The sequence below is a fragment of the Bufo bufo genome, chromosome 3 (assembly GCF_905171765.1).
Source record: "Bufo bufo chromosome 3, aBufBuf1.1, whole genome shotgun sequence".
Taxonomy (NCBI): domain Eukaryota; kingdom Metazoa; phylum Chordata; class Amphibia; order Anura; family Bufonidae; genus Bufo; species Bufo bufo.
The window spans coordinates 627,077,116-627,102,664 of record NC_053391.1 but is presented as its reverse complement, the minus strand read 5'-3'; the positions used below and the strand labels follow the sequence as shown (position 1 = coordinate 627,102,664).

The 25,549-nt window shown below is 44.8% G+C and overlaps 1 protein-coding gene across 8 annotated transcripts in view; it reads left to right on the top strand.

Moving 5' to 3' along the window:
- The window catches only part of FRY (FRY microtubule binding protein), a 294,523-nt gene that overhangs the window by 218,681 nt on the left and 50,293 nt on the right, over nt 1-25,549 (top strand). For all 8 annotated transcript variants that reach the window (XM_040426147.1, XM_040426153.1, XM_040426148.1 and 5 more), the window contains exons 37-46: nt 1,900-2,050; nt 5,571-5,674; nt 8,580-8,765; nt 10,486-10,684; nt 13,396-13,517; nt 14,765-14,952; nt 17,316-17,410; nt 21,269-21,876; nt 23,991-24,088; nt 24,168-24,338. In XM_040426147.1, the coding sequence (XP_040282081.1) occupies nt 1,900-2,050; nt 5,571-5,674; nt 8,580-8,765; nt 10,486-10,684; nt 13,396-13,517; nt 14,765-14,952; nt 17,316-17,410; nt 21,269-21,876; nt 23,991-24,088; nt 24,168-24,338 (1,922 nt within the window). The remainder of the gene's footprint in view (nt 1-1,899; nt 2,051-5,570; nt 5,675-8,579; nt 8,766-10,485; nt 10,685-13,395; nt 13,518-14,764; nt 14,953-17,315; nt 17,411-21,268; nt 21,877-23,990; nt 24,089-24,167; nt 24,339-25,549) is intronic.

Genomic DNA, 25,549 nt, shown 5'->3' with positions numbered 1-25,549 from the left:
TATTTTGAGCATCAGGTATGATCAGAGATCAGTTATTTTTGATGGGAGAAAAAGTCCTGCAAAAAGTACTTTTTCTCCCTTTCAAAAATAACTTATCTCTGATGGAAGTGACACACAGTGAGGCAAACTGATCATAATTGATGTTTAAAATAACGGATCCATTTTTTTTTCTTCTGACTGATCAGAAGAATGGAAAGCTAAATGGTAATGTGAGCTTGGCCTAAGGTCGTATTCATATGACTGTGTGACGCCAGTGTCCCTTTTGCAGACCTCACGACTGGCTATGTGCACCCTGCATTATGTTGCGGACCCATTGACTTCAATGGATCCACAAGATGCGGCCAAAGACAGGACATTTCCTATCTTTTGCGGTGCGGAGGACATACAAACTCACGGAAGCCCTTCCATGTGCTTTCAGGTTCGTGCCTTCAAGCTGCACAAAATAGGACATGTCCTGTCTTTGGCCGCATCTTGCAGATTGCGGACCCATTGAAGACCGTGGGTCCTCGCCACGATGCAGGGTGCACACGTCGGTGCATGTGTTTTATGGATCAGCGGTCTGCAAAATGGACACTGCCATCCCACGACCTTGTGAAAACTGCCAAATTCTGATTTGAGCAAATACAGGTTATTCCTTGTATAATAAAAAGTGATAGAGTTGTCCTGGGTTCCTTGGTACTGTCTGTCCATCACATGACCAGGACAGAGCAAAAGAGAAAGGTTTGGTGCCATGTTAGGCAACTTTCACATTAGCGTCAGCCTTCTCCGGTAGGCTGTTCCGGCGGATGAACAGCCTGCCGTTTTTGTGCTGCCGCTAGTCCACTCGGGCCCCATTCACTATAAACAGCCTGCCGCTAGTGTGAAAGTAGCCAGTAGTGAGAAGTCTGGATGGTCTCAAAAAGAGAAACTCTCAGGTCCTTTCTTCAGGCCAGAAATATATAAAATAAATCTCTAAAGAAACATGGACATACGCAGGAAAGGACATAAACTCAGAGACCAACGTTCACATCGTTTATCTGTAAACTAATGAAGGACTCTTTCTCCAAGACCATTCCTCTGTTTGTCAATGTATTACTCCACCTCTCTCTTCTTTCCTGTGTATATCCACGTTTCTTTAGAGAATTTTTCATTTCTGGCCTGAAGAAGGGACCTCAGAGTCTTGAAAGCTTGCCTTATAACATAATTTATTTTAGTTAACCATTGAAAGGTATCAAATTGCAATATTTTATATTGTTTCTCATTTTGAGAGCATCAAGACTAGGACAGATCGATATCTGCTCAGAGTAAACGAGTTCCTGTTCAATGACGACAAGCAGAGATTTTGAAGCCCTTGAGGAATTGATGAAAGTAAATTGGAAATCGGTAGAACTTTTCATTATATAAAGAATATGAATGTGTATTTGCTAAAACTGGAATGCCCTTTCAATGCTCATACTATAGTAGAAATCGTCCATGTTCTTCTCTACGTGGTTATAGTGATCATATATCAATGGCAGAATCATTTTGAGTCTGTTCTTAGGGCCCTTTACAGGCGTCTGTAATTGGGAACGAAAAAAAAGATCATTCCTGATCATTGCCCCATGTAAACATGCCACTGATCTCTCAGCAAACAAGCGAAGCCTTGTTTTTGAGGTGATGATGACATCTTTTATGGGGCACCATAAATTGTTGTTTTTTCCTGTGGCCATCACCCAATGTGAACAGGGATGTGTTGCCAACGGGATGTAGTGCCGTTTAGTTCGCATCAGGCCATATGAAAGGCCCTTTAAAATTGCACCTATCAACTTGTGTACCGTTGATCGGCACTTATTTGGGGCTGAAATTGCCCTGTGTGAAGGTCCCATCCTGGCTGTCTCCATTCTAATATGTTACTCCTAACATTTCGCTCCTCTCTTCTAGATGACCCGGTGTCTCCTTATATCAGCTGGATGTTAAATATAGTGGAGAGTAACCAGCCCCAGCCTCTGCCCATGCCCTGCAACGGAGGATGCTGGGCACCACTTGTAGACTATCTCCCTGAGACCATTACCCCACGTGGACCTCTGCATAGGTGAGGAGCTGATGAAACATTGATGCCTTAAATCTTATTATTACTTTTCCTGATCTTTATCTTTAAGCTCATTAATGCAGCAGATTTGTAAAAGGCGGTCTTCATTTTGCCTTAAAATGGGGATTTTAACCTGCAAACTTTGAAGCTAAGGATAAGCCATTGGGGGACCAGCTCCTGGCACCCCCGATAATTAGCTAATTGAAGAGGGTGTTGCACTCACCGGAGCGTACAACCCCTTCAACTGGTTAATTGGCGAGTAAGGCTACATTCACACCTGCGTTAGGTGCGGATCCGTCTGGTATCTGCACAGACGGATCCGCACCTATAATGCAAACGCTTGTATCTGTTCAGAACGGATCCGTTTGCATTACGTGGTCATGATAATACAAACTGATTCGTTTTGACTTACACTGAAAGTCAATGGGAGGCGGATCCGTTTTCAATTGCACCATATTGTGTCCGTGAAAACAGATCCGTCCCCATTGACTTACATTGTAAGTCAGGACGGATCCGTTTGGCTCCGCATCGCCAGCAAGCAGCGTTTTGGTGTCCTCCTCCAGAGCTGAATGGAGGCTGAACGGAGGCAAACTGATGCATTCTGAGCGGATCCTTATCCATTCAGAATGCATTGGGGCTGAACTGATCCGTTTTGGACCGCTTGTGAGAGCCCTGAAACGGATCTCACAGGTGGACCCAGAAACGCCAGTGTGAAAGTAGCCTTACCGGGAGTCAGACTCCTCTAATATTAATGGCTAATCCTAAGGAATGTCTATACTCTATAGACTTAAGGTGTACATCCACGTAATATCACCTGTCTGACATCAGTTGCCACGCGTGGTATGGTTGACTGGGTACCACCCAGCGGGCAGTGCTAGTTTTCCACACCTTATGTCAGATCGGTTGGGAGATTGTAAGCCGGAGCACTTTATATTACATCCACTTATCGTTTCTGTTTTAATTTTCCTATTAATTTACCAATATGTGCAGTGACCATGAAGGGAAGCGAGGATGGGAGGACTGGTAGTGGAGATGATTGTAGTAGTAGTACTCCCAGTTCACAGTAGCATGCTGCACCTTGGTGCTCCCTAGGGCTATGCACACCCTTTTGTTGAGGTGCCCTTGATGGTGAACAGTTTAGCTGGGTGCAAGGCAGGAGTGCTGAGGCCGAAGGATGGATGATGGCGTCAATAACCAGGCCCATTGATTGAAATAAATCTCCTCCCTGTATATGGGCAGCAACAATGATGGTAGTGGTAGTACTCCCTGTCTCTTTCTCAGTCTCTCCTGGTAGTCATAGGTGTGCTATACTGTTCGTGTTAACCTTCTGCAGTTCCCGGGTTGAGGGGTGCAGATTAAGATCCAGATTGTCAGCCTGTCTCAAAATGTGGTCGGTACTGAAGGCAATAGTCCTTCTCTCAGCAGTTGAGTCTGCAATAAATGAGTGACTACCTTACCAATGTCATCTTACATGGCCTGAACGTTTCTTCTAAGATTCCCAGTCTCTTTTTCCTATAGGGGTACTCTGGTAGTAGAGTTGCTCCAGTGGCAGCTGTAGTCTCGGAGACGGAGGTTCTCTGGACTTGGGCCTGGTCTGCAGGAACTCTCTCATACATGTCCTTTTTGAAGGGCGGTCTGAGGGTTCTTTCACACTAGCGGTTTTCTTTTCCGGCACTGAGTTCCGTCCTAGGGGCTCTATACCGGAAAAGAACTGATCAGTTTTATCCTAATGCATTCTGAATGATCAGGCAAAAGATAAAACCGTAGCATGCTACGGTTTTATCTCCGGCCCAAAAAACTGAACACTTGCCTGAATGCCGGATCCGGCATTTTTTTCCATAGGAATGTATTTAGTGCCGGATCTGGTATTCAAAATACCGGAATGCCGGATCCGTCCATGCGCAGACCGGTAAAAATGTGAAAATAAATAGAAACTGATCCGTTTGTCCGTATGACAAACGGACAGACTGATCCGTTCTTGCAATGCATTTGTGAGACGGATATGCATCCGGATCCGTCTACAAATGCTGTCCGGTTGCATGCAGATTGCCTGATCACTCTGCCGCAAGTGTGAAAGTAGCCTAAGACCATCACCCTGGTAAGCTAATCAGTCTGCCAATATTAACCCTATATTTTGTTCCCAATGAAAGAATCCTACTCGCCTGCTCCCTGCTACGGATCCGTTTGTATTATCTTTAACATAGCCAAAACGGATCCGTTTTGAACACCATTGAAAGTCAATGGGGGACGGATCCGTTTTCTATTGTGCCAGATTGTGTCAGTGAAAACGGACCCGTCCCCGTTGACTTACATTGTGTGTCAGAACGGATCCGTTTGGCTCAGTTTCGTCAGACGGACACCAAAACGCTGCAGGCAGCGTTTTGGTGTCCGCCTCCAAAGCGGAACGGAGGCAAACTGATGCATTCTGAGCGGATCCTTTTCCATTCAGAATGCATTGGGGCAAAACTGAATACAAATTGTGGCGCACCCTCCGCAGTGTGCCCTTGTGCAGGATCCATGAATACCATTCTGCTTGGAGAAATAGCATTCAGCGTATTCTTCATATAGGCCCATAGCCTTTCATATACCTTTACAGTACAGGTACAAAGCATGCATGTCCACACAGCTCAGGTGAAAGGGTAAAACATTTACCACCTAATGCTTCTTCTCGTTTTCCCTTCTGACATTGACCTGCTGCTCGAGGCAATGTGGTCATGGGCCTAACGCAGAAGGAAGGTGCGGTTTCGCTCTTATCTGGAACAGGTTTAGCAATAGACCCAACATCAGGAATGTAGATTTCAGCCCTCAAGTAACAACACGCAGGAAACGCCTGATGGTAATGCTGTTGGTTCGCTGCCCATGCGAGCGCCTTGCTATCACTACTGACATTTTTTGCATTACTTTCATTGCTGGTGTTGAAAACACATAAAAAGACAAGAAGCAGAGATGTGCCTTCTGTCTGGAATAAAAGCCAGAGCAGGATATTATATTCTTTTATATTAATGGCGTATCGTGTTCGAATATCAAGAACTATGACACTGGCTGACCTGTTACATGTGCACTTGGCAGCTGAAGACATCTGTGTTGGTCTTATCTTCATATGTGTTCGCATTGCTGAGAAAGGTGATGTTTTATGCAAATGAGCCTCTAGGAGCAACGGAGGCGTTGTCATTACACCTAGAGGCTCTTCTCTCTCTGCAACCACTGCGTCCTCTCCACTTTGATTGACAGGACCAGGCAGTGAAAACGTTGTCACACCTGACCCTGTCAATCAAAGTGCAGAGAGAGCAGAGCCTCTAGGAGTAACGGCGACGCCCCCGTTGCGCCTAGAGGCCGATTTGCATATATTAAAACTAATTTTTTTTCTAAGCATTGCTGGCACATATGAACATTGGACCAACATAGATGCCTTCAGCTGCCAAGCGCACATGTAACAGGTCAGCCAGTGTCATAGGGACAAAACTGCTGACAGATGCCCTTTAATGAATATGAACTCATCTTTTTTCTTTTTTTTTCCCCATAGGTGTAATATTGCTGTGATATTCATGGCAGAAATGGTGGTGGATCACAGTGTGAGGGAAGACTGGGCCCTTCACCTTCCTCTTCTGCTCCATGCTCTCTTCTTAGGCAAGTGCCATCTCCCAGTGTATAGTGTATAGTGTATTCATCCATGGTTCATTGACTTTAGCCTACCTACTTGATGGAGGCAGCCATCTTTTTGGGTGCAGCTACATATAAATGGGTTCCTATTAATGAATATGGTAAAGTAAGATTAGATGCATTGAGTTACATTTCAGAAACCTTGGAAATTAGTCTGAGGAGCCGACCGTAGCTAAACAGAACATGTGTGTGTCCTTTAAGTTGCATGGTCAGCTCTGTTAGAGTTCATTCACATGGTGCTGTTATGTGTGGCAAAACCTACAACTTTATCAGTTCCTCACGTGTCTATATTGTTTAAAAAAATATATATAATAATTACATTGAGGTTATCTTCTTGTAACCGTATGATCTCTTTTAGATGGAGCCCAACAGCAGGGTTGCCAACTGTCCAGAAATTTCTGGACAGTCCGTAAACAGTCCGTGTCCATGAAAAAAAAAATAGATATGTAAAAAATGTTGACTGTCTGTGATTTGGGATAAGTTGCCCCGAAAAAAAAAAAATTCTGGTTGCCAACTCCGCCCAACAGAGAGATCCGGCATCCTTCCCCTCGGCTGTCTGTGCCTCTTCGGCCTTATTCACACATCAATGTTTAGTCAGTGATTTCAATTAATCAGTAGTGAAGGCTGCACAGAGATGAGGTGTAATGGAAAGATCTGCACCTGTTCTGTGTAGTGTTGAGCGAACCTGTTTTTTAAGTTCCGCGTCTAAAGTTCGGGTTCGGGTTATCGAAGAATCCCGTTATGGATTCCAAATTCCGTTATGGTCCGTGGTAGCGGAATCCATATCGGGATTCTTCGATAACCCGAACTTTAGATGCGGAACTTAAAACACAAGTTCGCTTAACACTAGTTCTGTGTTTAGACCCGCACCTGGTTGTAATGTAATAACATGTCTGCTTCACTTTTTCATTTAAAGAGGACCTTTCACGGGTTTTTACTAATTGAGATAAATACCTTTTACTTGTGCTGATGCTGCCACCCTGCCAGGGTTTCTCTATGGGCATCACCTTCTCCCTGGCTGTGACGCTCTCCGCTGTGATTAGATCGCGGCACAGCCAGGGAGAAGGAGACGCCCATTCAGAAACCCTGGCTTCTCCTCCTCTCTGTACCGATGCTCAATATTAACATACTGAGCGGGAAAACTACAGGGGGGGCACAGCGGGGCGTAGGAGCGATATTTAAACAAATCAGGCAGGGTCGCAGCAGCGCAGGGTACCCCGCAAGTAAAGGCATTTATCTAAATTAGTAAAAACCTGTGAAAGGTCCTCTTTAACTCTATTTTTTACTATCCCTCTATTGTTCCTTCTAGTGCTTTATGAATGAATTGCTAGCAGTCTGGGGGGGGGGGGGGTGTCCTGGCGCAGTATGGCAGCCAGCACTGATTGGATAATGTCAGACTGTGCAGGGGCACCCCCCCAACTGGAACCAGGAAAAGTGAAGGAGTATTGCTACATTATAACAGGCGCAGACAGTCGGGGAAGAGGGCTTACAAAACCAACAAAGGATCATTGGATCTATCTATTGGGATCAGGTTCTGACACCAAAACTGGCTGAAGCCAAAAAATAAAGCTCATCATTTTGCAGCCAATTTAAGTGCATTTTTCTTTGACTTTAAACTTTTTTTCTAGCATTTTTTAGCTCTCATAATTCAGCTTAGAGGAAAAAACATCAGAAAAAAACCCCTGCATATTTAGGAGTTCGCCATGTTTTGGCTAAAAACAAAAGAGAGAAACACAAAAAAATAAAATAAACCCAGTGAAAAATACACTGTAAGCTGTCCACATCCTTATGTTCATTCCATAGCCTCGCAAAAAAGATAGAACAATGGGTCTGCAAAAAAAAAAAAAAAACAGATGCAACACGGAGGTCATCCGTATTTTATGTGGACCGCAAAATACATATGGCCGTGTGAATGCACCCTTAAAGTAACATGGGGCTGCATAAAAAAAATCACAGAAAAATTTTTCATCCCATAGGCCTCATGCACACGACCGTTGTTTTATTCCGTGTCCGTTGTTCCGTTTTTCGTGATTTTCTGCAGACCCATTGACTCAGCTAATGCACCGTTTGTCATCCGCGTTCGTGATCCGTGGTTCCAGTCCGTCAAAAAAATATAACCTGTCCTATTATTTTCGTGGAAAACGGTTTGCGGACCAATTTAGTCAGCTAAGTACCTTCTAATTAGCTGGGTTGGCCTTAGGGGTGTGCAACCTGAGAAATGCATAGGGCGCATTACTCTTGCAGCACTGAAAGGGGAGCTGGAATGGGATCAGTGTTCCCCTGTTTTTTTTTTGTAGTATCTTTATATTGAGTTAAAAAAAAAAAAGAGTACAAAAACTCCAAGATATAACAATCAAACAAGTGTTCCCCTGTTTGAATGGAGCTGTAGACATGCACATGTGTCCACCACTCCATTCAGTTCTATCAGAGTGCCAGAGATAGCCTTTTACAAGCACTTGGCTATCTCTGGCAGCCCCATAGAGTTTAATAGAGCGACAGCGTACATGCGTCTCCGCTCCTCCATTCAAACAAGGGAACACAGGCCCCTGTCCTTGTGATCGTCAGGGGCCCCAGCTGTTGGACCCTGCCAATCAGACACTTATCCCCTATCCTGTGTATATGGGATAAGTTGTAATAGGACTACCCCAATAAAAGTTGCTTATTTTGCCTTCTTCCTGTGAAGTTCCTCAAGATTGTCATTGAAAAGTTAATTGACCACCTATAAAATAATCCTTGAGTGTGAGCTCATGTACAGTGGGAAATGATCAGCTACATTGGACATGACTTGAGAATGAATTCTCTGTACTCTCAGATGTATGCAAAATAAGACCCAATATGAATGATTGTTCCTATGGTTCTTTGTCTTTCTTAGGTCTGGACCATTACCGTCCTGAGGTCTTTGAACACAGCAGAAAACTCCTTCTTCACCTTTTAATTGCACTGTCCTGTAATAGCAATTTCTCCAGCATTGCATCTGTTCTTCTACATGCTCGAGAGATTAATGAAGCCAAAACATTGACTGTGCAATCCTCCTGCCACTCCGAATACCCATACACAGGTAATCTCAAATCTTCTCAGGCTTATGATGAATGGGGTTGAATGTGGAACTAAGTAGCAGACATTGGGTGAGGTCTTCTATCCTAAAAATGAATTCCATGCATCTGGGATCCAGCCATGATTACACATCACCTTTAAAGCCCTAGTTTTTGCAGACCAATGGAATTATAATTTTTTTTTTTTACCAGCGGCCCTGCAATTACACAGGTTAAAATTATAGAAAATTCCCATATGAGTAATTTTAAGAAATATTATTAGAATATGCCATACACTTATGATCGATGAGAATCAGACCTCTGTGACCTCCAATAATCACAAGACCGAGGTCCTTTTAGTTTAGTCCTTCAGCTCTCCCTACAACCTACTTCTGAGGCCATTGATTCGCCGGTAGCAGTGATGTGCATGTAGACAGCACATCTCAATTCTGGTCCAGGGAGACCAGAAGTGGAAGAATGGGGAGCTGGATCTGGAGTTCCCATGACAGGAAAGTTTTTGTTGTTGTTTTTTTCTTATTTCTTTTAACTTCTACACCCTGCTGCCCATATGGAATGGATTCCCAGTCTCTGAGTACTCTTGGAGGTGCTGGCAGACAGACCCCCAATCAATCAATAAGTGATTACCTAATGCACATGATTAAGTCATAAAGATACATACATTGTCTACATTGCATAGCAAGAGATCATCTTCAATATAAACTATGGACAATCTCTTGCCCAAAGAGCCCCATGGTTCATTCGTAGTTGAGACATTTGGGGCAATATCAATTAGCTAAGTTAAGGGGAAAATAGAGAAAAGGGGAAAATAGAGACCCCCCTGCGCTCCTATTGAATAGATATGTGTCAATCTGCCTGGGTGGGGAGATCCTGCTGCTTAATGTCTTTGGGGAGCTATTGTTCTCCCTAGTAAAACTGTATATGGAGTAGGTATATCACCCGTAGGGGATATAAGACATAAGCGCTGGTGCACAATCAAATTCAGCTAGTCCTATGGAATTGGCACTATGCTTGGTGCCAATCTGAGTGATTCGGTGATTTTGCTGCACAATTAGGTGGTATTATGGTGTTAATAACTGTCGTGGTGGATCAGAATGTGTAGTCAACGGCTGAGAGTGGGCGGACAGTATGTAATATAAAGGTGTTAGCACTAGAAAAAAACGGCAAGTGGAAGGTGAATACTGGTATAAATATAATAATTTATACCAGTATTCACCTTCCACTTGCCGTTTTTTTCTAGTGCTAACACCTTTATATTACATACTGTCCGCCCACTCTCAGCCGTTGACTACACATTCTGATCCACCACGACAGTTATTAACACCATAATACCACCTAATTGTGCAGCAAAATCACCGAATCACTCAGATTGGCACCAAGCATAGTGCCAATTCCATAGGACTAGCTGAATTTGATTGTGCACCAGCAATTAGCTAAGTTGTCTTCGACCAACCACTGTTGTTGCCACAGGTGGCATTAGATGCCCATCCTGTCTAACTGCCCTTCTCCCCCAACCATAGACATAAACATGCACACTTAGGTACCCTGTATGTGTTTGTGAAAAGATGTGTGGGTATGTGTTTATACATTGCTGTATGCTTCATTGCTTGCAAATATCTTTAGCAAAGTGGAATTTGCAAGAAAAAGTCTGTCTGACCCCCTAGACATGCCTGTGTGCGTGCTGCAGAGAGAGAGAGATATGCTACATTCCTGTTTTATCTTTGGCAGGAGGCTTTGACTTTCTCCGGGAGTACCAGTCTTCTCCAGTGCCAGACTCTGGCCTCAGTTCCAGTTCTACCTCCTCCAGTATCAGTCTTGGAGGAAGCAGTGGGAACATCCCCCAGATCAGCCAGGAGATTGAGGATGTTGACACGTCCGCTGACACGGATGAAAAAGCCAACAAGTTAGTTGAGTTTCTGACCACCAGGTGAGCCGTCTGGAAGGAATAGATGATTTTATCTGATGAATGCACTGCTGATAACCTCATTTTTCATGAGGTCCTCGTGATTGGGAAATCATGTTCTTGTATGGGTTATCCGTGTTGGTCTTTGTGAAGCTTTTCTTCTCAGCAATGTTCTCTATATTTGAACAATACAGAAAGGCTTATTCTAAATTCATATCTCCAGCACGTAAATCCGGTAGTCTGTTCTGGTAGAGGAACAATCTACCAAAGTTACCTTTTCTGGCATAGCCGGACACCACCACACCCAGGTGACCTAACTGCCGGTATTTGTTCGGCATAAAGCGGTCATTTGTGCAGGTAACTCGCCGGATCCAGTGACTCTGGTAGTCTGTTCCTTTGCCAGTACAGACTAGCAGCTTTATGTGCTGGGGATGTGAACATAGCCTTATTCGATTAATGTCACTCCATCTTCCATGGTTCTGTTCCCCAAAAAATTGAATGTTTTAGGTCCCCACATTTATTACATTTCTCTGCATGTAAAGTCCATTGGAATATAGAAAATGGAAGAACAACCCTGACGTGTGAATAAACACCAAAGGCTTTCTTATGACAAGATCAGACCTGATTTTGGCCACTTTTATACTGAGCCTAGTTTGGCCAAACAGGAGCAAATGTCCCTCATCATTATGCTCTTACCTACAGAACCCACCAACAAACTAATTCAGTGGTTCCCAACCTCCCATGTAGGCAGCCTCTAATAAAAAGTATTCTCTTCCTAAAAGAATTACCCAATTTTTACAAAAGATATATCTGTTTTATAGGGAATCCCTAACTACTGTAGGTACCAGGTAACTCCACAGTGCCACAAAACCATAGTTGGGAACCTACTGGTCAGATATATATCCTAGCTGGTAGACCTTCATCTAAACTTAGCTGCCAAAGGAAACAGATCAGACAAGATTAGCAACAGGAGCACTCTTGCTTCTCCTGCTCCACAGCGTTAACACAGACGTGTAATGAGTGCGGCAGCCGACCATTTTGATTTTTAACCCCAAACAAGTTTCATATATGGCCAATAAATGCAAAATGACTTGGCGTTGGAACAGAGCAGGAATACTTAAAATATGTTTCTAATGCAAGCATTAAAAGTGGTGTTCTGGTTCTCTGAGCCATCATGTGGCACTGCTTTACTGTACAGCACAGGTCAGAATAAGGCCTCATACACACGACCGTAGTTATGGTCCGCATAAACTGCGGCTCGGATGCGGACCCATTCACTTCAATGGGGCCGCAAAAGATGCGGACAGCACTCCGTGTGCTGTCCGCATCCGTTGCTCCGTTCCAAGGCCCCGCAAAAAAAAAAAAAAAAGCATGTCCTATTCTTGTCCGTTTTGCGGCAAGTCTACAATGGGCCGCCCGTTCCGTTCGTGTGCATGAGGCCTAAGGCTCAGCTATTAAGATAATGCGACATAGTTTAATAGAAACATCTGTCTAAGGCCTCATGCGGGTCTGCAAAAAACGGAAGCCGCCCGTGTGCCTTCCACAATTTGTAGACATGCCTATTCTTGTCTGCAAAACGGACAAGAATAGGACATGCTATATTTTTTTTGCGGGGTTCGGAACGGAGCAATGGATGCGGACAGCATACGGAGTGCTGTCCGCATCTTTCGCGGCCCCATTGAAGTGAATGGGTCCGCATCCGAGCCGCAAAAACTGCGGCTCGGATGCGGACCATAACTACGGTCGTGTGCATGAGGCCTAAATGGTAAAAATATTATGGAAATGAGACACTACCCAGGCTCAGTCATACTATTGTGTAAGGATACAGGTCTACAACATCCGAACGTACCAATGGTCTCGTTTGGTTTGAACCCATGGTCAAACACCCCTTTAGGGCCTTCTGAATTCATGCCCTGCCTAGCCCTTTGTGGGGCAACTACAAAGACTGCCTCTCTTTCTGAAGGCCCCAGAATATTGATTTCAGTGGGCACTATGTAACGCCTCACTTTTCCTATGGCGGCACTACAGGGGATTGAACACTTGCTGACAGGTTCTCTTACAGATCGCAGCTGACTGTTACAGCTCTCTTGTTAGTGGGGGGAAAAAAGGGACCATCCAAAATGGAAAGCCCCTTTAGGATTGTTTTCTTAAGGGTCCATTCACACATCCGTATAAATGGGTTCGCATCCGTTCTGCATTCATTTCAATGGGGCCGCAAAAGATCCGCATCCGTAGTTCCGTTCAGTGGCCCTGTTAGCGGACCGCAAAACACTTGTGGACGTGTGAATGGACCCTTAATGAGAGACGTAGTTGTAGAAGTTACTCTGTGTTCATTTATTGTGTTACATAACAAGATATGTTATTTGAAAAAATGTATTTCGAAACTTTAGGTTCCAATAGAGTTCAATAGCGCCATCTACTGATGATATCTATTAAATATATTTAATTGTCTAGTCTAATGATTTTCAAGCAAAGGCTGTAAGGGTACGACCATACGACGCGCGGCCATTTACAATGCAGACTGACTAAATAGTGCGGTCCTAATTAATGCACCGGCAGTGTGGCTGAAAACCACGTGCAAACCGCAAACTTGCATGGCCACGCGGTTTGTGGTTGAATCATGGCCGCGTTTCCACCGCTCCATCTGGACGTGCCCTCACAGGAAGCGGTGTACCTTAGCAGACTGGGACTACATATAATCTAATACCATCCAGTGTGATCTTCCATTCTTTCAGAGCTTTTGGGCCACTCTGGTGTCATGAAGATATCACACCCAAAAACCAGAATTCCCGGAGTGCAGATCAGCTCACCAACTTCCTACGACATGTAGTGTCTGTATTTAAAGACTCAAAGTCAGGTAATTTCCTAATTAATATAATATAATGTTCTTCATCTATATGTATAATTTTTTTTAGTACGGGGGGGGAGGGGTATAGAATTCATCTAAAGTCCAACATCTTTGACCTAGTCTGTGCCATAATAAACCAGCAGCAGCCTCATGCACACAACAGACTGAAAACTGCTGATCCACAAAATGCGGCTACCGTCCGTGGCATGCCACGTTTTACTACTAGAACTGGCTATTCTTGTTTTTTGCAAACCGGACAGGAATAGGACATGTTCTATAATTCGCGGAATGGCCGCGTGGATGTGGACAGCACACGGCTGACATTTGTGTACTGTCCGTATTCTTTACGGCCCCATAGAAATGAATAGGTCCGTGTGCGATCCGCAGAAAATTAGGTTTTGTGCATGAGGCCGCCTGGAGCCTTAAGGCCTGTCATATACAAGCATGTCATCTGTATGAAATTTCAGAAAACTGGTGTCAATAAGTAGCAAACCTTGGTGTATGCCCCACTTGCACAAAAGTTTGCAACCCTGCTCGTCACTTTTCCAAAAAGGATCGGGAGTAGAGGGTGAGGAACATAGCCAGCCCAGGACATTTATTATGATGTACACCAGGAAACTGCCATAGAAACTTTCCTGCTAGTATAGATTTCAGTTTTGGCACATGGACCTGCATAGAGGCACCACTTCTGATGCTATCGGGGGTATGACTGGTGTGTAAAAGGCCGGTCTTAATAAAAGTTCTCTTGTGTTTTAATATAGGTATGTTGGTATGGCTGCACTGCCCCCTGCTGTGTATTTGTGGAATTATGCTTTCTAAGTCCACTGTTCCAAACCACTAATCCTTGGGCCCTTGAGGCAGCTAGACTTAGTGATTGTACAAAGCTGCTATCTCTTTAGATTACTACTAAGTAGATTAATTGTTTTTTTTCTTTTATGCTTATATTTAGTGTTGAGCGAACTTGTGTTTTAAGTTCGGCGTCTAAAGTTCGGGTTATCGAAGAATCGCGTTATGGATTCTGCTACGACGGACCATAACGGAATTTAGAATCCAAAACGGGATTCTTCGATAACCCGACGCCAAACTTAAAACACAATTTCGCTCAACACTTAGTTATATTGTAAATCAAGGTTCGTGAGGCACCGCCGGCCACTGAGGCCAAGAAGAATGATTTTCACAGCTGCACCCAAAAAATGGTATTAGTGAATGTTACATGCAGTTATTGGTCAATGACCTGGCGTCGTGTTGTTCCACAGGCATCCACTTGGAGCAGCACCTAAGTGAGGTGGCACTACAGACTGCTCTTGCCAGCTCTTCCAGACACTATGCTGGTCGCTCTTTCCAAATTCTGCGAGCCCTGAGGCAGCCGCTTTCAGCCCATGCATTATCCGACCTTCTTTCTAGGTTGGTAGAGGTTATAGGAGAGTACGGGGATGAAATCCAGGTAGGTCCATCTCACGTTGTCTCCGCCAATTGTTATGCTACTGACAGCTTGTTACTTAGAATTTTAATAGAAGACTATGTAGAAAGCTATAGGCGCCTTTCTAGAAATGTGGCATGCTGCATTTGGGGGATTCCGTAATGTTTAAAGTCAGGCTTTTCTCTGTTGTGGATAGAAATATGAATTTATGCGAATTTGACTGGAAAGCTTGTCAAGAATTTTAGCTTTTGCTGATGTTCTTCAAAGGGGTTTCTGGTTTAGGAAACCCATATTCATTTACCCTATTAGTTGATAGTGGGGGTCTCCTGTCTCATCTATTGACCAAATAGTAGAATGGTTACAAAGAACTTCTTTTGCTCTAGAGGACCTGTCCTGTATTGCTGTGTAGACCTTTTTATCACAGGGACTCAGGCTGGATGATAAATATGGTGCCGGGACAGACACTTTTCACTGACACTACACAAACTATTGGTTGGCTTACTTGGACACTGAATAAAACCAGAATGGTCACGCAATTTTGCATCTTAGACCAAGCCCATTTGCAGTGAAGCCCCTCCCCGTGAGCCAGTCGGAAAAAGTGTACAAACCTTAGTTGTGCTAAACTGGGCCACTTTCTAGACAGATTTTAGGCATATTAGTAAATCTGGGCCACTGATTTACATGGGCACTATGTCATGCTGAAGGGGTAATCCACTTTGAACAATCCCTCCTACTACTTTTTAGAAAGGTCCCTTTGCAACAAGGCCCCCTGCTAAGCCACCAGTGATCAGCTGTAACCTGTGGACAGGTGTCAACAAATGTTCAGTTTTCCTACTGCGCCACCACCGGGGAAAGGAAGGGAAGGGTGTCTGCTTTGTACATAAATGTTAATCATGCAACCCCCAGCTGTTCTGAAACTATAACTCCCAAAATCCTCCTTTCACTTCTATGGGAGTTAAAAAAATTGGCAAGCGAATGTGCATGCTGGGAGTTATAGTTTCAAAGTAGCTGGAGTGCCGAAGGTTGCTGACCACTGCACTAGCGTGTAATGGCATTATGAACTGCTAACTCACCTTCAGACATTACTTAGCCCTCATGGAGTTGCCCCTCTCTCATACCCATGGGTAGCGATATGAACAAGTGCCCGCGTCCACAGACTTTCCAAGATGGCGCTTCTGTCTTCAACTGTTCATGCGCTGAAAGATTGTAATGCAGGCACAGATACAGGATGTCCATTGTTTTCCCTGTATCTACTCCGTCCTGGAAAGGCTATGGATGCTGGCCCTTGTTTATAGCGCTACCAATGGGCACCAGGAGTAACTCCATGTGTGATAAGCATTTGGCAAGTTCTCATGCCATTACACACTAGTGTATGTGTCTTTTGTATCACATTCCGTATCTCATTTACTGTATCTATCCTGGTATTGAAATCGCCCCCTGATGAGACTAAAAAGTTCTAGGCGAAACGCGTCAGGGTTTTTCTATGGTTTGATTTTTGTGAGAAAGTGGTAGTGGTATCCACCTATTTGGATAACCACCCACATTCCATTTGTGTATTATCCTTCCCTGATTAGGGCTTTTTAGGGACCGGATAGCACTAGGTTCGGGGACAGGGAGCCTCCACCATCAGGGGGTCGCCCTGGGCTAAGCAGTCTGTAGGGCAACTAGGGTAAGTTGTCCAATAGACTTTGTCCTGTCCAATAGACTTTGGTCCTTCCGCCGGAACCTTTTGTCCTATCCCGTCACCACTAATGTTTTCTACTAGGGGTCACTACTCCCCTATAGGTTAACTGTAGTGCACAATTGTTGGTATATATTTACCTATACCCATTTGATTATTATTAAAGGTATTTTTAAAAGTCACGTTCTTCACCCCATGAAACTTTGCTGCGGTACCCCTTCTTCTTCCAGCTCCCGTACACTGTGTATGGAACTGCAGAAAACAGATGATTGTTGGGGGTGCCGGGTGTCAATCTCTGTATAATGCCTTATTCACACATCAGTGATTGTGAGACAAAACCAGGACTGGAGCCTCCACAGACATGAGGTATAAGAGAAAGATCTGCTCCTGTGTTTAGAGCCGCACCTGGTTTTGGCTCAAAATCACTGATGGAAATCACTGACCTTCTGTGTAAAAAAGGCATAGGTCATCTTCTGACAAGAATTAGGCAAGTTAGATTTCAGCATTTCCGTTACTTTGTCCCCCTCCCCCCATATTCACTCTGTACTAGATTTTCTAAATATGCCACAATATTATATATATTGTATTAGAGAGTCATCAGAAATTGCTGCTGCTTCATAGCATATTTTTATTGCATTTTTTTATTTAGCATATCTTCTGATTGTATCACTTTTTCCTGTTTAATTGCTATATATTTTTATGGCAGGGCTATGTTATGGAGGTCCTCCTTACTCTGGAAGCTGCAGTTGATAACTTGGCTGACTGCTTTAAGAACAGTGATCTGCTAGCGGTGCTGTCCAGGTAAGTGTTCATAGTTTAGCAATAGTCAACTATAATCAGCTGCAATCTGCATTTTTAAAGGATCTGACCACTTTCCTGACATCAGTTTTAGTAAATACCTGTACTTTTTGGACTATAAAACGCTCCGGACAAGATGCACCTAGGATATAGAGGAAGAAAATAAGAAGTAAAAATATTTTTCATCAGACCTCAGATCAGACCCCCAAGCTCCATCAGACCTCTCTATCAGACTCCCATTCCTCATTAGACCCCAAGCTCCATCAGACCTCAGACAAGACCCCCATGAGACCTATGTATCAGATCCCCATCAGATGTCAGATCAGACCCCCATCAGCCCACAGATCAAACACCCATTCCTCCTCAGACTTCAGATCAGACCAAGCTCCATCAAACAAACAAACAAAAATAAATAAATAAATAAATGAACTTGCCTCTCTTGTTCTGGACCGCACTGCCACTCACCGCTTCCTGGTCTTCTACCGGCCTAGCACTGCACTGAGACGTGATATTGCACAGTATCGGGTCATAGTGTCTCCATGTACTATGCCCTGTCCTGTGCAGTGCGGCGCCTGGAAGAGGGAGTGGTAAGTATAGCCGGCTCATTGCTTCCCTCACCGCTCCCTGCACCTCCTGCATACTGAGGACTGCTTCCATAATTGCACACTTCCTTTAATTATCTACAAATGATTGTGCATTAATCACGTAATTGGAATGTGTTTGATTTTTAGAGGAAAAATAAAACTGAAACAACAACATAACATTTGTATAAGATGGGGGCTGACGTTCATTTTGACAGACGTCACCCCCTTGCATAAGGCCTCATGCACACGGCCGTTTGGTGGCCGTGTACACCACGGATGCGGACCCATTCACTTGAATGCATCCGCAATTCCGGAGATGCGGAACGGAGTCACGGAACACCGGAAGCACTACGGAGTGCTTCCGTGGTGTTTCTTTCCGTTGTTCCGCACCGCAAATAAATATGATGTCATATTTTTTTGCGGTGCGGACAGACCACGGACCCATTCAAGTTGAATAGGTCCGGCCCGCTGCACGGATGTTGCCCGTGCATTGGGGACCGCAATTGCGGCCCCCAATGCACGGAACGGCCAAGCGCATGAGGCCTAAAGCTGTATCTAGTATCTCCCAGTGCTTAACATTTAATGTTTCAGACACTGATCAGGATTTATCTAACAAGTAGATAATGCTGAAGCTTAATACTGAGGCGTGTGCAGCCGTTATCCTGACATATGTATAATAAATGCAGCAGATATTTGCAAGGCCGTAGAATTAATGGTCAGTGACTGTACAGTGCATGTCCGCAGTAGAGTATTACATTACTTAAAGGGCTTCTGTCACCCCACTAAACTCATTTTTTTTGTGTACTTATAATCCCTATCCTGCGATATATCTATACATTATGTTATTAATCATTTTCGTTCAGTAGATATGTCAAAAAACGTACTTTAATAATATGCTAATTACCTGTCTACCAGCAAGTAGGGCGTCTACTTGCTGGTAGCAGCCGCAAAAAACCGCCCCCTCCTCCTGTTGATTGACAGGGCCAGCCGCGATCTCCTCCTCTGACTGGCCCGGTCAGCATTTCAAAAATCGCGCGCCTGTGTTGATTCGGCGCAGGCGCTCTGAGATAAGTAGGCTCGCCTCCTCAGCACTCCCTCAGTGCGCCTGCGCCGATGACGTCTTCTCTTTCGGTGATGTCATCAGCGCAGGCGCACTGAGGGAGTGCTGGGGAGGCGAGCCTCCTTATCTCAGAGCGCATGCGCCGAATCAACACAGGCGCGCGATTTTTGAAATGCTGACCGGGCCACCGGAGGAGGAGATCGCGGCTGGCCCTGTCAATCAACAGGAGGAGGGGGGGGGGGGGGGGGGGGTTTGCGGCTGCTACCAGCAAGTAGACGCCCTACTTGCTGGTAGACAGGTAATTAGCATATTATAAAAGTACATTTTTTGACATATCTACTGAACGAAAATAATTAATATTAACATAATGTATGGCAATATGGCAGGATAGGGATTATAAGTACACAAAAAAAAAAAATGAGTTTAGTGGGGTGACAGAAGCCCTTTAACAACATGTTCTATTTGATACATTAAAGGGGTTGGAAAGAAATATCTTTGCTTTCTTCCAAAAAACAGTGCCCCCCACTGTGCACAAGTGGTATTGCAGCTCCTCTTTATTCCTCCCAATAGATTGGAGTTGCAATACTGGACACAACCTGTGGACATAGGTGATGTGAATACTGTGAAAAAACTTGTATTAATTTGCGACACCCAAACCTATGCCAGTGCCAAGTCAATTAAAACAAGATGCGAACATAGACTAACATGTCTTCCATACTGATGTCATTACAATATGCGATGTACGGAGCCTTCTGCTTCCAGCTCTGCACACTGCAGAGTTTCTGATGCTGCTGCTTCTAAAACAGCTGATCGGGGGGGGGGGGGGGTGCCAGTTGTCGGGTCATCACTGATCACGAGGATGGGTCATCAATATCTGTCACCTGGACGACCCCTTTAAATGTAGCCAAGCTGGAAGACCACCTATCACGCATGGACAAGGGTTGCACTGTTTTCAGGTCTGAAAGACAAAAATGGACAAGCTCTTCTGAAAGTATGGACCTTGGGGTGCGACATACATGTAAATTGTGCACACCCAAAGATAAACTGAAGATATAGCTTTTATTCATCATACCATAAATTAAAGGGGTTTTCCGGTACCTGGATAGTGATGACCTGTCCTCAGGATGTGTCTGACACCCGACAGCCCCAACAATCAGCTGTTTTGGGCAACCACCTGCACCGGAGACTATACAGTGGATGGAAGCTTCCTTCCACTATGTGGGTTCTGGCGGCCGGCGTACTGCAGCTCAGCGCACATTCACTTGGGTGCTGATCTGCAGTACTTCTGCATGGCCACTAGAGTGGACGGAGACTTTGGCTTCCATGCATATAGAGAAAGCAGTGATATATCATAGGCATAAAGTAGCGCTTGTGCTGACCGTAAATCAGGCACATAAGTATAAATACGGATGTAGTAGAGTTAACACACATGCTTTATGAGACGTGTTATCTAAATGCGTTCGGCAAACACCTTCAATGGCTTTTCAATGGATTTTGTCTCAAGATAACGCAATGAGTTAAGAAATTTGAGTTAAGAGCTGGAGTGCTAACCCTGCTACATCTGTACAGACATGATAGTAAAAAGCAGCGATATCCTTGCCCGATGAATATCTCTAGGTTTACACATGCAGCCATATTAGCGGGCACTATAGACTCGACTTTATTTGATATGTAATACTATTTAAAATATCAAAAGTTTTGAATGGTGGGGGTCTAGGTGCTGAGACCCCCACCGAGGTCTAGAACAAAGGGAGAGAAGCGTTTGCATATCATCTGGGATGGGCCCACAGACATGAAGCAATACGCTGGCACCTCTCTCCCCTCGTTCTAGAGATAAGTGGGGGTCTCTGCACTCAGACCCCCACCGATCTATAGAACGAGGGGAGAGAAGCTCATGCATATCACCCTCTTTCTCCTCGCTGCAGAGGACAGAATCAAGACGTCTTGAGCAGTGAGGAGAGTGAGTGCAATATGCACGTGCTTCTCTCCCCTCAGTCTAGAGATTGTGGGGGTCTCAGCGCTGAGACCCCCACCAATAGAAACTTTTGATATGTCTCTATGACATATCAAACGTTTTTTTGAAAAGTTAGTGACTCTTTAAACATAATTCGCGGTTTTCAGATCAGGCTGTTATCCATCTCCCCAGTCTTATTAGAAGCAAAACGTACGTATACAGGTGGAATCCATTTTTCATGGGTGCATTGTTAATATTTGCAGGTCATCTTCTCCTGACCTGATTTCCAATACAAAGTTGACAGCCAACAGGAAAAGCACTGGTCAGCTGAACGTTAGTTCTGGGATGGTGGGTGGAAGCACGGCCACTGCTGAACGTAGCCGACACCAGAGGAGTTTTTCTGTACCAAAAAAGTTTGGTGTGGTGGACAAGTCATCGGATCCTCCTCGCAGTGCCACTCTGGACAGGATTCAAGCTTGTACTCAACAGGGATTCTCTCCAAAAACTAGGAGTTCATCCTCCCTGAAAGACAGTCTGACCGATCCCTCTCACATCAACAATCCTACTAACCTGCTGGCCACCATATTCTGGGTGGCCATAGCCCTAATGGAATCAGACTTTGAATTTGAATACTTGATGGCACTGAGGCTACTGAACAAACTTTTGGCTCATTTGCCCTTGGACAAGTCTGAAAACAGAGAAAAGCTGGAGAAGCTACAAGGACAGCTGAGGTGGTCGGACTTCTCTGGGCTGCAGCAGCTTCTTCTTAAAGGGTTCACATCTCTTACCACAACAGACTTGACGCTTCAGCTCTTCAGTATGCTGACTCCTGTTTCTCGTGTCTCCATGGTCGATTGTACACAGGTCATAGGTAAGTTTGTGTGTCATTAAAAGGGGTGTTGTCCTTGTGAAAACATCTATACTTACCTGCTCCCCATTATTCTGTGGCACCTGAGCTCTCTTCACTGGATTTCCAGTTACTGTCTGTCAACTTGTGTGCACTGCTGCAGCCAATGAACGGCCTCAGTGGTGACTTGTCACTGCTAGGTCTCATGCTGCTTGGGGAGATGTCACTGCTGAGGCCAATCATTGGCTGCAGTGGCACACGTGACCCTATTCATGCAGAAGTTGACAGATGGGAACAGAAAGTCCTGTAAATGGAGGCAGCGACCCAGAATGGAGCGCCGGGGAGCAGGTGAGTATGGATTTCTCCATGGGTACCGCTGGCAGGGGGTGAATTGTGCACGCTGGTCTTGGTCTCTAAGCTCAACTTATTGTGCAAAACAGCAGAGTGTGAATGAGGTCCAGCACAATTCTCTCCATAAAACACAGTTAAATCTTTATTTCAGTCCTTTAAAAAAATCATCCAAGCAATATTGGTGGAGTACAGCAGAAAATGTAAACCCTGAGGAACCTCTGGTCAACGCGTTTCAGACGATAGTCCTTAATCATAATGGAGGGGTTCCTCCTGCTTCACATTGTTTCTGCTATACTCTAATAGTGTTGCTTGAATGATTATTTTTTTTTAAAGGACTGAAATAAAGATTTTAAGGGGTTATCTCATGATTGATGTAAAAAATGAAAAGTAGACATTATAAAGTAAATGACAATACCTGACAAAAATAGAACCAGCCCAGTACCGCACAGGGGTACAGAGGTCTTGCCAATTTATTTGCTCAATTTATTTCAAGCTGGTGGAGGGGCATGTCCTTTCTCAGGGGATGTGTCCTTTCTACAGCAGCTCTCTCTCTTTCACAGCTTTGGGTGGTGTCCTTTCTGCTGCAGCTCTTCTTATGGTCATGTCCTTTCTCAGGGGGGCATATCCATTCTCATGCTGGCCTGTCCCTCTTACAGCTTTAATCAGTAGATATGGCTGGTGGCAGTTGAAGGATGGACCTTGAGCATGTGCAACCACCTCAGTAGGTGGATGTGCACTTTATTATATAAGTTGAACACCAGGGGGTGCTATTATATTGTAGTAAAGAGAATGTCTCACAACTGGAGCATTTTTGTAACAAAACATAAATTACAAAAGTTTTTCATGCTGAATTATATAAATATAACATTTAATGGTAGTACAACCTCTTTAAATGTGTTTTAGGGCTCATGCACACGGCCGTTGGTTGGCCGTTCCGTGCATTGGGGACCGCAATTTGCGGTCCCCAATGCATAGGCAACATCCGGGCCTACCCAGACCCATTCAACTTGATCCGCCCGCACCGCCAAATAAAGAACATGTTCTATTTTTTTGTGGTGCGGAGGCACGGAGATAAACCCCACGGAAGCACTCCGTAGTGCCTCCGTGGGGCTCCGCTCCTCCGTTCTGCACCGGACCTTGCACACTGCCGATGCCCGCATATTGCGGACCCGCTGTTTGTGGGCCGCAATACGGGCACAGCTGGGCAACGGCCGTGTGCATGAGCCCTTATAAAGAGGATTTTGCTGGACCTCATTCACACTTTGCTCTAAGCTGAGGTGCAAATCAGGAAGTGCTCTGGATGTATATGGCGATGTGCCCATAGACTTTAAAGAGGGTTTTCCTCTATAGTAAGCATTGGCATATCGCTATGATATACCATTAAATCCTAATTAGTGGGGGAAGACTGCACAACTGTGTACGTTTACCCAGTTCCCAGGTTGGAGGGGCTTACACTCTATAAACCCATCATAAGTACAGCGATGTACCCATCATAGAGTAGATTGCTGTAAGGTCTGTGGTAAGAATGGGCCTATCATATGGTTTCCCTGCACCCACCGCTAGGGTGGCCCACAGACTTTTACTGTGTCAAGAAAGTACAATACTAGCTGCTATATGTAGTGATCTCCCCCTAGTGGTGGCTACATGCAGACATATTTTAATCATAGATATTTATCTGAAAGCACCATATGCCTATGATCGTATGAAGGAAAGCAGGGGATTTGGACTTTTTTATAATGCAATAATTATCATGTTTGAACTGAATCCTTATGTTTCTTTGTCTCCAGGGTTTCCTTTGAATATTTTGTGTCTGCTCCCTCATTTAATCCAGCATTTTGAAAGCCCGAACAGCTTCTGTAAGGAAGCGGCAGAGAGAATTGCGCAGGTTTGAATTCACCACATATGTCTACCTTGTATATACTGTGTACACCTGTACAGGGCAATAATCTTGTGCTCTTTGCTAGGTTTGCCTAGAAGAAAAGAATTCCAAGCTCTCCAACCTGGCGCACGTCATGACCCTGTACAAAACACATAGCTACACCAGAGACTGCTCCACCTGGGTGAACGTGGTCTGCAGATACCTCCATGAAGCTTTTACAGACATCACGATCAACATGGTGACTTACCTAGCGGAGGTAATTTCTACATAATATGTATTATATATTGTCGTCTGTATATGAATGGTAAAAAAAAAAGTTAAAGGGATTCTGTCATCAGAATTTAGGCCTATAACCTAAACATACAGGCTGTAATCGGGCGGCCAAGGCAGGTTCTAGCGAAGTGCGCCGGCCGGCGCATGTGCACTTCGCATAACGAGGCCGCTGCCAGGAGTGAACGATGAACTGAGGTAGGCGGCTCTAATGGAAGGGAGGGCGGAGATTTCAATTCAGAAGGCGGCGCTGGGCACCGAAAGGAGATGGCTGCAGCCGGGCACCCTGCATCGTGAGACGTCCCCTTGGACACATTTTGACGTGAGTGACAGGTTATATAAACCTGTTTTATATGATTATAGAGCCACAGGCGCATTTGATAAGGTCACTTTAGGATTCTGTGTATTAGTAGGGACCTCGCCATATGTTTAGGTTATAGGCCTAAATTCTGATGACAGAATCCCTTTAAGAAAAGTATATAAAAATTCTTAACTACCGTATTTTTCCCTTTATAAGACGCACTTTTTTCCCCCCAAAAGTGGGGGGAAATGTCCGTGCGTCTTATAAGACGAATACTAGTGAGCGCTTCCATTATGGAAGAGCTCACTAGTATGTATTAGGAGCGGGGAGCGAAGCGCCGCAAGCGCAGGTAATATTTATCCTCCCTGGTCTGCGCCACGGCTCCTCTTCATCTGTCGCGCTCCCATCCTTCTGGCCTGCGCTGCACTGTCCTGACCCCGTACAGCGTCAGGACGTAGTGCGCGCACTATGACCTGACGCTGCACACAGTCATGTGACAGTGCAGCGCAGGCCGGGAAGATGGGAGCGCAACAGCTGAAGAGGAGCCGCGGAGCAGGACAGGTAAGATGATTTTTTATTTTAGTCTGATCTGAGGTCTGAGGGTACTGATGGGCTAATCTGAGGTCTGGGGGTACTCATGGGCTAATCTGAGATCTGGGGGTATTGATGGGCTAATCTGAGGTCTGGGGGTACTGATGGGCTAATCTGAGGTCTGGGGGTACTAATGGGCTAATCTGAGGTCTGGGGGTACTCATGGGCTAATCTGAGATCTGGGGGTATTGATGGGCTAATCTGAGGTCTGGGGGTACTGATGGGCTAATCTGAGGTCTGGGGGTACTGATGGGCTAATCTCAGGTCTGGGGGTACTGATGGGCTAATCTGAGGTCTGATTGGGG